This window comes from Crinia signifera, chromosome 19, assembly GCF_055691185.1.
Source record: "Crinia signifera chromosome 19, ASM5569118v1, whole genome shotgun sequence".
Lineage (NCBI taxonomy): Eukaryota > Metazoa > Chordata > Amphibia > Anura > Myobatrachidae > Crinia > Crinia signifera.
In genome coordinates, this window is record NC_139226.1 from 66,888,221 (window position 1) to 66,904,937 (window position 16,717).

Sequence of the window (16,717 nt, forward strand, 5' to 3'; positions counted from 1 at the left end):
GAACATATAATCAGCAAAACATGCAACAAGCACTCCTTAGGAATTAAAAGTTTTCAGTGACTACTAAAGTCCAGTCATAAACTAGCTTCTTAATCCTTCTCCCAGAGAAGAGTGTTAAGATGTGGGCTAAACTAAGGATTCTGAATTACCACACTTGAGCTCAGATTAAACAAATGTCTTTTTCACTTTTTCCTGTCATTTAGAATGCAAAAAATGACATTTTCTTCACAAGAAGTTTCTGTAATATGGGTATTTCAGTGTTTGCAAATCAACATTACTGCATAAATTGCTTAACTTTTTTTCTTATGAGAGCTTAAGCCTCTTTCTCTTCCAGTTCATGGGGAACACTGGATACTATGGGGTATAGCTGGTGTTGAAGAAGTCTGTACACTAAAGAGTTAAACTTTCAGAACAATTTTGGCTCCTTTTAACCTTTAGCACACCCCACAGTAGCATGAAAACGTCCGTATCCCGGGGTGCCTCTCCCTTCAACAATCCTTCCAACCTATATCATGTATGAATTTATCTAAATCCTTTTTTTTTTTTTCCCTACTTAACTTGTGGTTCCACCTCTATTCCACCTGTCTATACTGGGATCTAACACTTTTTAAAGTCACCCAACTGCTTTGTCTATAAACTCTACAGCTCCGTTTAGTATCTCATATTGGAATGGTAGAGGTATTTACACTGCCAGGATACAAACATGCAGGCAGTATAGTTGGCATTGCAAAAAAAGCATATCTACCCATTTTATCTATTTCTTGCCTTTTTAATTCATAAAAGTGCCATTTGTATGAAAGATTGATACACCTCTAAAAAAGTTTGAAAAGCATAATTGGAACATCCATCCAACCCATGCCTTCTTAAGTGCCATGATTTTATCTCCCGTCAAGTGGGTTTCATTTAAGAAAACCACCTGTGCACCATACTGTTTTATCTGTTCATGACAGCCTTTTTTTTATTTTGATGTTTAAACGACGTACATTCCAATATACTGTTTCACCATTCCTTATTTAACATTTTCTGCCCACCCATCAATGGTTTTAACTAATTGACTGCGATTACCAAACAAAATTTGAATACCTTGTCCACCCCTGTATACCACTACTCCAGTAGTATACCTAAATCCCTCACAACTACCATGTTGCACACTGTCCTCCCTTTGATGGTTACCGAGGGATGCTCTTCCACCGGAAAAAATACAACATACAACCCCCACTTGGGGCAATAGCACCTGATCTATGATCACCCCTACATGTGATTCCCCCTGACATGGCTCATCTTATTTTATAAAGTGCATACACATGCTGATTTACATTTTGGTTTAAAGAGAAGTAGAAAAAAAAATTGCACACTTCTAATAACATCTGGTACTGTTATTCCATTAGTAATAATATGACTATCATTCAAGCTCGCTGCCTAGGTGTCATCCTGGACTTCTCAACTTTTTCTTTGTTCCCCACATTCAGTCTGTCTCTAAATTATGCCACATGCACCTAAAAAAATGTTCAAAATTCCCCCTTACCTTATACAAGACACTGGAAAAACTCGAATCCATGCTCTCATCTCATCATCTCATCATCTCATCATCTCATCATCTCATCATCTCATCATCTCATCATCTCATCATCTCATCATCTCATCATCTCATCATCTCATCATCTCATCATCTCATCATCTCATCATCTCATCATCTCATTCATTGATTATTGCAATAGTCTCCTTATTGGCCTTCCCCCAATACAGACTCTCACCACTACAGTCCATCATGAATGCAGCTGCGAGGCTAATCTTCCTAGCTACAGTAGGCGTTCATCGTCTGCAAAGCTTCTCGGTCAGTCACTTCATTGGTTACCTGTAGTCTACTGTATTCAATATAGACAGTGAATAGTTTAAAATATAGCGCAACCAAAAAGCATGCAGCAGTGGGTGAACCGTGTTTTTTGTCACAACACCAAGAATACAATAGAGGTCAGAAAGTGGTTTGTTCACCAATCAGCGCTACTTTGGGATGTTCCCATTAAATACACCATTAAGTAATGGATAGATATTCATACATAACTTTTTTGTAGACAGATGGGATTTCCAATAATCAGAGTGTAGATTGAATCTGAAATGATACAAAAGTACCCTTTTGTCCCCAAAATTTTGGGACTCACATTAAGGGTACATAACACAAACACATCATATTGTAGTATGTTAAAAGCAATTGAAGTTTTTAATGTGTTAAGAAAACTCACAAGGTTTGACGAAAAATAAAGCATGAATACATGGAATCCCCAGGCAAAAAACTGCTAACACGTTCCCCAGACTTGATCCTCAGGAATGTGGAGTCCAACTCTGGAAATCGGGTCACCACAAGAGTCCTCGGAATGGAGGGCAGCAGCAGGCCAGCCAGCAGGGATCCAGGAACAACACCAGACAACTTAATGCATTCTGGGGAGTCTGGGGAACATGTTAGCAGTTTTTTTGCCTGGGGATTCCATGTATTCATGCTTTATTTTTCATCAATCCTTGTGAGTTTTCTTAACACCTTAAAACTTCAATTGCTTTTAACATACTACAATATGATGTGTTTGTGTTATGTACCCTTAATGTGAGTCCCAAAATTTGGGGGACAAAAGGGTACTTTTGTATCATTTCAGATTCAATCTACACTCTGATTATTGGAAATTCCATCAGTCTACAAAAAAGTTATGTATTAATATCTCTCCATCACTTAATGGTGTATTTAATGGGAACATCCTAAAGTAGCGCTGATTGGTGAACAAACCACTTTCTGACCTCTACTGTATTCAATACAAAATTAGGTACTTATGTAGTATCTGGGCTGCCGATTTTTTGATTGTATGCCTTAAGTTAAGGCATACAATCAGATGCGATGCGATGCGATATCGCATCGCATCGCATGCGACCATCGGATGCGATGACCCGATTTTTCCATAGGAATCAATGTTAAAATGGACTGAGTCCATTTTAACATGGAATTCAATGGGAAAAAGGGGTCCTTTTCATACCCCTACTATCCAAGTGGGCATGGAGTTGGATATAAACCTGTGGCGAGCGCAGCGAGCCACCGAGCCCGAAGCGTGGCGAGCGAAGCGAGCCCCGCGAGGGGACGGTATTCTGTGTCCCCTCGCGGGGCTCGCTACGCTCGCCACGCTTCGGGCTCGGTGGCTCGCTACGCTCGCCACAGGTTTATATCCAACTCCATGCCCACTTGGATAGTAGGGGTATGAAAAGGACCCCTTTTTCCCATTGAATTCCATGTTAAAATGGACTCAGTCCATTTTAACATTGATTCCTATGGAAAAATCGGGTCATCGCATCGCATCCGATGGTCGCATGCGATGCGATGCGATGTACCCGATTTAGAAATCGGCAGCCCAGATACTACATAAGTACCCAAAATTATTTTACTTCCACATAAAGCCATAAACCAAACGACACCAACATACACCTCTTCTCTTCTCTCAAAATATCTTCCGACTCAACCTATACGCTCCTCACAAGATGAAAGTCTCTCATCCACACTCATTACTCGCTCCCATTCCCGATTGCAGGACTTTCTTCGAGCTGCACCCACTCTGTGGAGTGCCCTCCCAAGCACAATATGACTCTCCTCCAGTCTCCAAACCTACAAGTGTTCCCTGAAACCTCTACAGGCAAGCTTATCAAATTCCAGAACTTTCCAATCACATCCCCACTGTATAGTCCACACATATCCATTCTCTTATTTTTCACATTTTCCATCCTCCTGACCCCTGGACAGACTGCTGGGTCACCATATCATACATACACCAGGAACCTTTGCATTCTTGTGGAATTAATGCAATAAAGAATATCTATCCTTGTGTATCAATGCCTGTATCCCTATAGATTGTAAGTTTCCAACCATGCCCTCATACCTTTGACTGTCTGTAAATACCCATTTTGTTGTATAATTGACTCCTATTGTAAAGCGCAACAGAAAATGCTGCGCTATATAAGAAACTGTTAATAAATAAAAGTACCTTTTTTTAATGTCCTTAATTTTTAGGGCCGTCCAGCCACACTGATACCTCTTCTGGCCTCATAAAGGATTTAGTCTGTCCATCTGCTACCATCGTCCAACTTTGCAGGGAAAATCATAGAGTACTGAATATTAAGTTCCCTTAATCTTTTCTTAACATTGATCAATTTAACTTTCTTTCCTCTACCTCCCCCATGGCAGCCATCCCCTGTGGGTTCTCTCCCATCTGGGTAGTACTTGGAAAGGAAAAAAGACACCTGGGCCTATATAAGGCTCCTCCCTGGTCTCTGTCTTTTTTTTTCCTTTCCCACAGGGTAGTGCATGGAGCAACAGGTTAGGGAATTTACATGTTGAAGCTGGCTTACCCCGACGCCTGGAGCGCTCCTGCGGGTGAAAGAAGGAGATGCCGGCCTTCAGAGGTATCATTGCCAATTGGTCCTCTTCAACAAATTTTCGTGCCCAAAGAGGAATCGAAGGCAGGTTCTTCCCAAAACCGAACACGTAATGACACCAGGCCTGAGGCGGTAGGGACCAGTTTGCTTCAGTTCAGAAGCACCTGGCAGGAGTCCACTTCAGACAAGTGGGTTTTAGAAATGGTGAGAGAAGGTTACAAGATCGAATTAAAAAAACTGCCAGGAAACTTTTTAAAATAATCCCCGGTGCCTGAAGACCAAGTGGAAAGGGATGCTTTATCAAGTCTACAAGTGGTGATAGAGCAGGAAGTGGTAATAAAGTTACAAGAGTCTCAAGTGGGCAGGGGATGGTACTCCAGATTCTTTGTTGTACAAAAGGCGTTGGGCGGATTCAGGACGATATTAGATTTAAGGAGGCTAAATCGCTTCGTTCAAGTAAGAGCCTTCAAGATGGAGTCTGTAAGAGCGATACTACTGGATCTAAGACCGAATATGTTTGATGTCTATCGATCTGAAGGATGCCTATCTGCATGTACCAATATTCCCAGGGCACCAGAAATTTCTGCACTTTTGCCTCAGTGGAATACGTTATCAATTCACGGCCCTTCCGTTCGGGTTAGCAACATCCCCTTGAACAGTGTTTTTCAACCACTGTGCCATGGCACACTAGTGTGCCTTGAGCTGTTCTCAAGTGTGCCCCCAGATCTAGATGCCTAAACCAGTTTACAGCCACTACCACTTCATCTATTTACTGGTCGCCTCTTTTCATGTGAAGAATGGCCAACGTATTTTATTTTTGTTACCTGACGGGACCAGTGTGATTATTTTTTTATATGGGGGCCAATAGGTTTGGTGTTTTTTCTGTGGGGGCCAATGTGTTTTGCCCTGTGGGGATCTCATGGTGTGCCTTGGCAATTTTTAAAATCTTATTTAGTGTGCTGCAAGTTAAAAAGGTTGAAAGTCACTGCCCTAGAACTTTTACCAAAGTGCTGGTTGTGGTGATAGCGAAACTATGAAAAGAAGTTATAATGCTTTGGCCGTACCTGGATGACATATTGATAGTGGCAGACACAAGAGACTTGGCGCTAAAGCATACAGAGAGAGTATTGAAGTGCTTGACAGATCACAGGTGGCTGATAAACTTGCAAAAAAGCCAATGAAATCCGTCAAACCAAAGAAATTTGGGCGTGACATTGGATATAAGGTTAATGAGAGTGAAATTAACTGAGGAGAGAAGGCAGAAGCTGGTACACTTCATGGTATCAATGAGAGGGCGAAGTTCCACATTAGAAAATTGCAGAACTGTTTTTTTGTTTTTTTTTGTCCCAGTGGGACAGGGACCGCAAGAACCTGGTACAAAGGATTGTAATTTCAAAGAGAGCAAGAGAAGACATAAGATGGTGGTCAGAAGTGAGCCGATTGGAAAACGGAAAATCGTTTGCAGCATTGGATCAAGTAGTTGTCAAGACGGCTGCCAGCCAGACAGGCTGGAGAGCAACATGCGGATAGGAGATAGTACAAGGGCTATGGCCAGTACAGTTCCAATCAGCCCATTCCAACATAAGAGAAATGCGGGCAGAGAGCTTAGCTTGCAACCATTTTGGCAAGACTCAGAGACAGAGTCAACAAATGATTGTTGGTCAATACAAAAATTGTTGGTCTAGGCGGAAGACAATGTAGTGAGTATGGTCGCGATATTCCTAGCCGGAAAAGAGAACCTGTTGGCAGATGGGTTGAGCAGAACCACATGCGTGCCAGGAAAATGGGAACTGAACGAAGAGGTGTTCAGATCTTTGATAAAGAAGTGGGGACTTCCAGAAGTAGACCTGATGGGTACGAGGGAAAACTGGAAAGTCCCAGTATATTATTCAAGGTTCTGGGAGCCACAAGCAGCTCATATAGATGCTTTGACTGCCAAATAGTCCATGAAAAATGCCTATGCAATCCCTCCTTTTCCAGTAATACTGAGATTTCTGAGGAAAGTTCAAAGAGAGAGTGGTGGTAATAGCGGTGTTACCCTATTGGCCAAATTGCTACAGATGGCAATAGACAATAGACAAACCTTGGAGACTTCCTCAGGCACCGGGTCTATTAATACAGGGCAAAGTTCGGTGTCCGCAGCCGAGAACGTGGAACTTGACAGCATGGCTGTTGAGGCCAGAAATTTGAAAAGTAAAGATCTCTCAGGCCTAGTACTTAGCACTCTGCTGAGAGCAAGGATGGAATCAATCTACTTCTAAAATCTGGAAAAAATACTGTCCCTGGTGTACAGGAAAAGGGTGCGTGCCATGAGAAATCCCAGCAATTCTGGATTTCTAACAAATATTGGAGAAGCGGTTATCATTAAGCAGAAAAAAGGTACAGCTATCGGCCTTAGCAGCGATGCTAGACCAAAACCTAGCCGAAAACAGGTATGTCAAAAGATTTGCGCAGGTGGCAAAAAAGATAAGGCCGACCTTTAAGTGTCCAATGGCACCATGGGACTTGAACTTAGTACTTATGGAGGAGCCTTTCGAGCCATTAATGGATATTTTCTGTTTACATTTTTTAACTGGAAGGTGGCGTTCCTGGTCGCCATAACTTCGGCCAGGAGAGTGTCTCAGATTGAAGCTTTATGGGCATAAGAGCCCTTCCTGAATATTTTTTTTGAAAACAAAGTAATCATACGTACAAACCCACAGTTCTTGCCAAAAGTGGTATCCAACTTCCATGTCAACCAGGAGATTGTGCTACCATCACTGTGTGCAAACTATATATGTTAATATATGTTAAGAAAAGTCAGGAAGACAAAAATCTGTTTATCCTAACAGAAGGAGTGAAGAAGGGGTCTGGCGCATCAAAATTGAAGATTGCCAGATGGATTAAAAGCTGTATTTATAGAAGCATACAAGATCAATAAGCAGGTGCCACCAGAAGGATTAAAAGCGCACTCAACTAGAGCTTTGGCCACTTCATAGGCAGCAAAGAGGCTGCATCAATAACAGACTTATGTAAAGCAGCTGGATTGGCGTCGGTGCATACCTTCACCAGGCATTACAGAATTGATGTGATGTCATTTTTTTTTTTTTTTTCCTTTTCAAGTACTACCCAGATGGGAGAGAACCCACATGTTATGGCTGCCAAGGTGGAGTAGAGGAAAACATATTATCAGGTAAGAATCTGATATTTCTGGACCACTTTGGCATAATCAGGGAAAATCATTATATGTACACCATCGATCACCATCCGACTTTTACTTCTGGCTGTGTGAATTATTATGTCTCGGTCTCTATAATTCAGCAATTTTGCAATCCTTGTTCTGGCTGGAGTGCCAGGTGGTTGGGGCCTTATCGGTACTCAATGGGATCTTTGAACACAAGTGTGCAGAAAATACTTCTTTGCCAAACAGTCAGCAGCCACTTCTCCAACCATGCATCCAGATTATGTCCCTCCGTTTTTTTTTCTGGAATACCAACCAGTCCCATATTATTACAGTGAAGGCAACCTTCCATCTCAGATAATGGATTATGTACATTCTTAATTAACCCTGTAAGTGAATTGACCTGGGTCACCAATGGGGCTTGCTTATCCTCCAATTGAGAAATTCTGGCCTCTGTTTCAGTAACTCTGGTTTGTATACTTTGCAAAGAATGTCTCAATAGTGCAATTGTGGCCTGGGTCTGCTCTTTCTTTTCCCCTAACCTCGCTTCACTGCCATTAATTGCCTCCAACCATTTTTGAAACGTGGCCTCTGGCACAGGGTCAGCAAGAGTCGACTTAGACATTAAGATTTATTGGGTGACAGACTCCCGGGAGTCCACATTTGTGGAACTCGTTTGATTGCTCGTTCCTCTTTCATATTTCTCAAGCTTTGCAGCTGTTGCTGTTTGCTATGTTTTCCCCATTTCCCTGTCTGGTAAATACTAGCACAGAACTTGGCTATTCACCCTTATTATCTTTCAGGTATTCTAAGGGAATATACTTGGTTGGTATAACACAGTCCGGACTCCACACTTTTATCACTCCTGCAGAGAGTATCAGTTCTGAGAAGGGATACTTATTCCCTCGACATTGCTTTATAAAGGGCAGCCAGTTATTCACTCCACAATATATATCCGTCATTGCTCACCCTTATTCAACCCCAGGTACCTGAGTATTCCTGGTAAGTGCTGCTGCCTTCTTGTGATTTTGTCCTCATATTCTGTGACCGCTGTTTGGCCCCTGCTGTTTTCCTTGCTGCTACCAAATGGCTTCCGTGCTGCTACTTATTTGTGGTCCTCTGCCACCTCCTCCCAGAAGGGATAGGTTGCCGCTGCAGGGACCCCCTCTGACACGCCGGTGCACTCTCTCTCCTGTGACGACCTCCGTGCGCCAGCCACCCAGGCCAGTGCCGCTGGCAGTGTAACTCGCAGCACAGGATGTGCAACTTAGCAGCCAGCTACCCCTGTCTTTCAGAGCCTGCCGCTCACAGGTCTACTGTCCATCTCCTCCACACTTGAGGTGGTTAAATCGGCAGTTTTGCACTGTGCCTTGGGGGAGAAACCTCTCCACGTCACGGCCTGCACCTCAAGCTGCTAATCAGGACGCCATCATGTCAGAGGCCTATGTGGAGACTTCCGTGATCACTCCCCCCAAGGAATTTTAATTTCAATATAATTTTATATAAAATTGCAATAAACCCATATATCACATTGCACAATACTAATCCACCTCCCATGAGTATAAAATCAATAAAAAAAAATAAAAATAGACCGTAATAAACCGTATTAAAATACACACATCCTCAAGCCCTGGGAGCTTGTATTGTACCTGCTCACCAGGCAACATAAAGCCTCTCTTCTCTTAAGATTCTATCAGAGGACGGTATGAGGCTTATCTTGCCTGGTGAGCAGGTAAAGGAGAAAACTATATGTTTGTGCTTACTGTTAGATTCTATGTCTTTCGCTGGACCATTCAGTATATGATTCTTTTGGTACTGGTTTCCTAGCACGGCCACAACGATTAGGATCTCGGGCATCGCAGGTAAAAAAAAATCGCGTCGGTCGCATCGCATGCGTGCAAAAAAATCGCATGCGATGCGACCGACGCGATGCCCGCGATTTCCCATAGGGAACAATGTAAAATGCCTCAATTTACCCAAATAAACATAGGGAACAATGTTAAATGGCCCAGAGACCCCAAAAAAACACCCCTGAAGTGTGAAATGGCCCCCCCAAAAACTGTTAACGCCACCCCACGATCAATGTGAACCCAAAGCGTGGCGAGCGCATCGGTACGCGTCCTCCGACCTTTTCATACCCCCACTATCCACGTCGGCGTGGAGTTGAGAATAGAAAGTGTGGCGAGCGCACCGAGCCCGAAGCGTGGCGAGCGCAGCGAGCCCCGCTGATACCTTCACACGTATCCGCGTCCCCTCACGGGCTTCACAGAAATCCGCGTCCCCTCGCGGGGCTCGCCACGCTTCGGGCTTGGTGGCTCGCTGCGCTCGCCACACTTTCTATTCTCAACTCCACGCCGACGTGGATAGTGGGGGTATGAAAAGTTCGGAGGACGCGTACCGCCGCCCCTCGCGGGCTCACTGCGCTCGCCACGCTTCGGGTTCACGTTGATTGTGGGGGGGGGGGGGGGGGGGCGCATTTCACACTTCAGGGGTGTTTTTTGGGGTCTCTGGGCCATTTAACATTGTTCCCTACGTTTAATTGGGTCAATTGAGGCATTTTACATTGTTCCCTATGGAAAATCGCGGGCATCGCGTCAGTACCATCGCATGCTTTTTTTGGCCGCATGCGATGTGACCGACGCGATTTTCACCTTTTCAATGCATTTCAATGGCAAATCGCGGGTGTCGGTCGCATCGCATACCATTATAAATGACCCGCGATGCCCGCGATTGTGGCCGTGCTAGGAAACAAGTACCATTATTTTTGCTGTTTGTTTTGGGATGTTTGGTCACCTAGTCTTTATTTTTTTTTGTTTCGGTTTCTTCTTGGTTTCGTTTATTTAAACCAAAGTCAGATGGTTTATTGAGTTCTCTCACACAATAAACCAGGCCAACTCTTTTGGAAAAAAGAAATCCGGGTGCCACACACACGCCGTCTATACCCAAGTGGTCTTTATGTGTCCCCTATGAAATTAGAGAAGTGGACTTTATGGTAAACAAAATAATTCTGATTCTGGAATATTGTGTATTCTTTTTCAAAGACGTTAATAGCTGCAGTTTTGACCAAGGTACTGTTTACTTTGTAAAAAACAATCCTTTTTTTATTGATACATTTTTTTCTCCCCCCAAAGAACTATTGTCCCTTGGAAGAGCTTCCGTCATGCCCTGCACGATGTCCACCCTATTTCCTCTGGACTAGAAGCCATGGCTCTAAAATCCACTATTGATCTCACCTGCAATGATTACATCTCTGTTTTTGAGTTTGACATTTTCACTCGGCTTTTTCAGGTAAAGTAAATTATAATTAGGGATTCTCAGATACTTGATGCGTCTGAGCTTATACAGATAAAGTTTGATATTATGGAGGATATTAAATAGAAACGGTATAAACTATATAATATTGTAGAAAAAATAAAAAGGATTGTGCCAGCGCTTAATTATTACGAGACGGTTCAATTTAGAATTTTTATATACATACATACATACATACATACAGTCTCTGGATGGAGGCACTCCCGAAATAAAGAACACAACCAAAAAACTGGTTGTGTTCTTTATTTTGTGAGTGCCTCCATCCAGGGACTGTATTTCGGACCCCTTGCTGGGGTAACCTAGGAGGGCACCCCATTACCTAAGGTGAATACTGTGAGTGCTACCCATCTGGATATATATATATATATATATATATATATATATATATATATATATATATATATATATATATATATATATATATATATATATATATATATATATATATATATATATATATATAATTTTTATTTTATTTTTATGTATTGCAAATAAAATACATTTGACATCAAGCTAAAACTTGAGCTGTATTTGCTGTATGATGGTATTCAAATTTAGATCACACACTCCAACTGTGTAAACTTTAAATTTGTGTATATTACCATTCCATACTGGTGAGATGAGATTCACTTTATTGTCATTACCACACAACAGGGCAACAATATATAATGGTATAGTGGCTGATGGGGTCTGAAGATGAATGTTAAGGATGTTAGCATCCCACGTTCACAAACGTGCCTCCCACAGATCCCTTTGTATACTCTATAATTTCAAGAGCTCAGGACTCCTTGAGAAGACCATTCCAACTTAGCTGGTTCAATGAGCGTTCATTTACACTTCCAACCCAACTCATCACCATCTTCCGGCTGATATTTCCTGAGACTTCACCACTCCAATAAGAACTGTACCAAGCACATTGGACGATTTGCTTTTGTTCCTAATTAACCAGCTAATCTCATCTCACCAAAATGGAATGGTAATATACACAAATTTCAAGTTTACACAGTTAAGAAGTGTGATCTCAATTTGAATACATCATACAGCAAATACAGCTCAAGTTTTAGCTTGGATGTCAAACTTATTTTATTTGCAATACATAATTTTTGTTGTGTTTTATATATGTCTATATCTCTGTAGATGGAGGCACTCCAAAAAATAAAGAACACAACCAATTTTGTACTTCAACGTTTCGTGGCTTTATTCACTGCGTCATCAGGATATATATATATATCTCCATGGGGTGGGACGACACTCACTTGAAAAGTTCATTAATGCTGGGGTGCAAACTCAAAATAGTCCTCCATGTGGAGTATATTTAGTATATACGTGCGTACAGGTAAGGTCACTCGCCAGACTGAAGTTTTTAAATCATTGCTTTATTTCATCATATCCATACGCTGCCAACACTCTGGTCAAGTTTCGACCCGAATTAGGGCCTTTATCAAGACTTGTTTTGTCAGCCATCATAAATACATCGAACAAAATGTTACCATTGGGTTTAAATTTACAGAGACCCAGATGGGTGGATTCCCAGAAAAGTATTTCAACAAATCATTAAAATATGAATTTATTAAAAAGTATACTTATCAGCGGTTATTATCAGCAGAATTTCCAATACAGCATACACATCAGCAAACTCAGGAGCCCCGCCCTCTGCGACAAGAGGCTGAGTTGGTTTCAATTCTTCCTGACACTTCTGCAGTCAGTGTTTCATCCAAGAATGAGGTATTTTTACACTGACAGAGTCCCGGGCAATATAGTCCACAGAACTCCTGAGCACGCTGTTTCATCGGTGCAAAGTTCAGACTGTAACATTATAATACATATACCTCAACCATGAATGTATTTTCCCAGGATTAAGACAGTGTTGAAAAACACTTGACTAGTAGTGACCTTTGTCTATTGACTAAAAACATATATTAGAAACTAAAATAGTCTAAATCAGCTTAAGTGAATATACATATATATACATATTCCCTTCTTGTCCTACCACCATTTATATTCATATGACAAACACCCACTATACTTCTAAAGATTACAATGTATACCAAAGCAATAACATATACATTTATAGTATATTCCTACCAAGTTATATTACAACCCTTTCTGACATAGAATTGAATTGTCAGTATACTACCTGACGTAGAATGATTAACTACTGTGTCAGCATAGGTATGTGTACTGAGGCTTGTTTGACTGAAGGTAGTACAAAACAACCTGAGATCACTTAAATCAGACTAATGAAATATAATGTATATATTTTATATTTTCATCAGTCCTGCTACACAAGTACACACCTATATAAAGACATAAATACATATATACAGATCTGATTAGAAAGAGTGTATCATTTCCTGGGTGAGAATCAGTGCTCATTTACAATTTAGTACTATTCCATCCAGCTATCGGGTACCGCTATGGGGTCAAATTTGGCTCCGGCCTATTCAAACATCTTTATGCAGAGCTATGAGGATGAGTACACCTTGTCTAGATATGGTACCCAGATACTGTATTACAAAAGATTTATTGACGACGTGATCCTGATATGGACGGACACCGAAAATTCTTTCCATCAAATGGTAAACTGTCTTAATAGCTTGGATCATCCAATCAGGTTCACGTCGGAAATTAGTACTACGTCCATAAACTTCTTAGACGTGACGCTATTTAAGGAGGGGGATAAGTTGGGTTATGCCCTATACCGGAAACCCACAGACCAAAATACGATGCTGTGGGCTACAAGCCATCACCCGGATTCACTAAAGACCAAATTGCCCATATCTCAATTTCTAAGGATACTCCGTAACAACTCAAGCCTTGGGAAAGCTGAGGAGCAACTCCAGGAGTGTTGCCATAGATTTCGGTAACGTGGGTAGAGGCGACAAGATATTGAAAATTGCCTTAACAAAGCCAGACGAAAACACCAGGACCAGAACAAGGATGGCATACAGAAGAGAAAAGCACCATCCATGGTATTGGGCACTGAGTGCAATACAGGTTTAAAACGTGTCCGACGTGGTATTAAAAGGAATTGGCATCTCTTCTCTTCTGATCCTGCGTTCACCAACATGGAGAAAAAAACACCTCTTTTGAGTGTGAGACGAGGTCGCAACCTCAAAGATTACCTGTTGAGACCAAATATGCCTATCTCCTCTGTGAAAACAAAACCAACATGGCTGTCCCAACAAATTGGGTGTTACAAATGTCTGGGATGTACAACATGTCGATCTTTAATAACTGGACGGACATTCAATCATCCACAGACCGTTGAGAAAATTACATTACGTCATCGCCTAACTTGTCTTATGGACTATGTAATATACTTTTTGAAATGCCCTTGTGGCTACCTTTATGTAGGGAAGACCATTAGGACTTTTCGCGAAAGAATGACACAACACAGGTCTTCTATCAGACTAGCATACAGTACTGGGACATCTGATAAACCTGTAGCAGTCCATTTTGTGAAGGAGGGCCACCAAATATCGTCATTGAAATATGATTATTGATTGGGAACCCCCCTCTGAGAGAGGAGGTAACCGCAAAAAGGCTCTCTTACAAAGAGAAGCTCGGTGGATTGCAAAATTAGACACTGTAGCGCCGAAAGGCCTGAATGAAAGCAATTCTTTATCAGCTTTCTTATGAAATTATTGTGTTCTTGATGTGTATGCTTATGTTATCTGAGGTAATAGGTGGCAGTGATAGTAATAAAATTCTCAAGTGTATTTGTAGCTATTAGAATGCCCTCTAGATGGCGCCTAAGCAGGTACAATGTAAAGAATAAAACCTGTTGGTTGGATTACATGCAACTATTTTAAACAGCCCCTAGATGGCGCTGGAGCATAATTAATAGCCTGCTTCCGGCTTCACTATGAGAATTTGCGTCTCCGGTGCGTTCCAGGCACCCTGAATGACGCGATAGAGATGTGACAATGCACTACTATAGTAGCGGGTCATGTGACACGCTTGTTGCGGTCACATGCCCGGAAGTAACTGGAGCATATGCGGTTCAGACAGACGCTGATATGCGTCTCAAATGACGTTTTTGGCGCCCAAACACACAATAAATAGTGGGTAGGTTTTCTGGACAGTTGCACACGGCATTGGCACGTGCAACAGATCGTGTTGCTACTCTCTCCACACCGCAAGGTATGTTGTCTAACCTGCTGGGCACTTGGCATGCACTGTAAAATATTAGGATAATGGATAATATAACTCTTGTTAAAGTGGTGGGTAGTTTGATATATGTTTAATGTTTAAAACTACTTGACATATGTAATGAATAATTTTTAAAGCTATTTGGCATAGGTAATGAATAATATCTGGATAGAATAGTACTAAATTGTGAATGAGCACTGATTCTCACCCAGGAAATCATACACTCTTTCTAATCATATCTGTATATATGTATTTATGTCTTTTATATAGGTGTGTACTTGTTCGATGTATTTATGATGGCTGTCAAAACAAGTCTTGATAAAGGCCCTAATTCGGGTCGAAACGTTAACCAGAGTGTTGGCAGCGTATGAATATGATGAAATAAAGCAATGGTTTAAGCCCTCTGACGAAGGGCTTAAACCATGTATGGAGAGGTAAATTCATCTGTCCTCTCTTTCAGTGAACTGAAGGAGAGAGGACAGATGAATTTACCTCTCCATACATCACCTCATTTTGCCCCATTCAACATCGCTGCAGATTTTTTAAATTACCTAAATCGGTTCAAGATCTAAGGAAGAACCAGTCTCCTTTTTTTAAGCTGAAAGCTTATTTCTATTGAGTCATTTTTGTTGTACCCCTGATGAAGTCCTAGCGACGAAACGCGTTGGGTCATTGGAATGATGAAAATATGACTACATAAGAATGAAATATTGCTGAAAAATTGTTTTATCTATTTTTAATAAATTGTTTAAATTACGAAAAAGTGTTAAATATACACCTGCTTTATGGTGGTGGTGTTGACACACACAAAGGCGCACTCTATATCTTTGTTGCATTTTCCGTTCTCCTTCCCCCACTAACAGGGGGGACTTGTAGAGGTGCGGCCTACCATTTCAGCGCAGTGAAAGGGTTATTTCACACATATATATAAATACATCCCCAGATAGATAGATAGATAGATAGACATACATACATACATACATACATACATACATACATACATACATACATACGTGTGTGTGCATATGTTTTTTTTTTTTTTCATTTAATACTGGGTGTGCCACATTCGTTTTACCACATGGTGGCAGTATATCACCAAAAATCACTAGATTGCACAAAGCACTGTGATTACTACCTTTATCCTTTTCCTTGGATCCATATACTACAATTGAGAAGGCAAGCTGTGGATAAAAGGAGATCAGAGGAAAAGGTGGGATCCTTAAAGATACTGTTATAAGCATTTCAAAGCGTATCATACGGTACGCATATCACTTCACTATTTAAGGATATACATATTGTATATATTCTGTATACACTGAAGGCGCAGGTGTCTATCCTAGAGATATATATATATATATATATATATATATATATATATATATATATATATATATATATATATATATATATATATATATATATATATATATATATATATATAAAAAATTATTAACATTTTAAATAGAACCGTCTAATATTATGGAGGATATTGTATGGCTGTTATTTTAAGTGAGTCATGTTTTTTTTTTTCTTTCCAACAGCCATGGTCTTCCCTCCTCAGGAACTGGAATAGTCTGGCTGTGACTCATCCTGGTTACATGGCCTTCCTGACTTATGATGAAGTTAAAGCTCGCCTTCAGAAGTTCATCCACAAGCCTGGAAGGTGAGTACATTTACTCTTCCATT

The 16,717-nt window shown here is 41.1% G+C and overlaps 1 protein-coding gene across 3 annotated transcripts in view; it reads left to right on the forward strand.

The window, feature by feature from the left end:
* CBL (Cbl proto-oncogene) overlaps positions 1–16,717 on the forward strand; it is a 94,394-nt gene that overhangs the window by 39,514 nt on the left and 38,163 nt on the right. For all 3 annotated transcript variants that reach the window (XM_083162724.1, XM_083162722.1, XM_083162725.1), the window contains exons 4-5: positions 10,696–10,852; positions 16,573–16,694. In XM_083162724.1, coding sequence (XP_083018850.1) covers positions 10,696–10,852; positions 16,573–16,694 — 279 coding nt within the window. The remainder of the gene's footprint in view (positions 1–10,695; positions 10,853–16,572; positions 16,695–16,717) is intronic.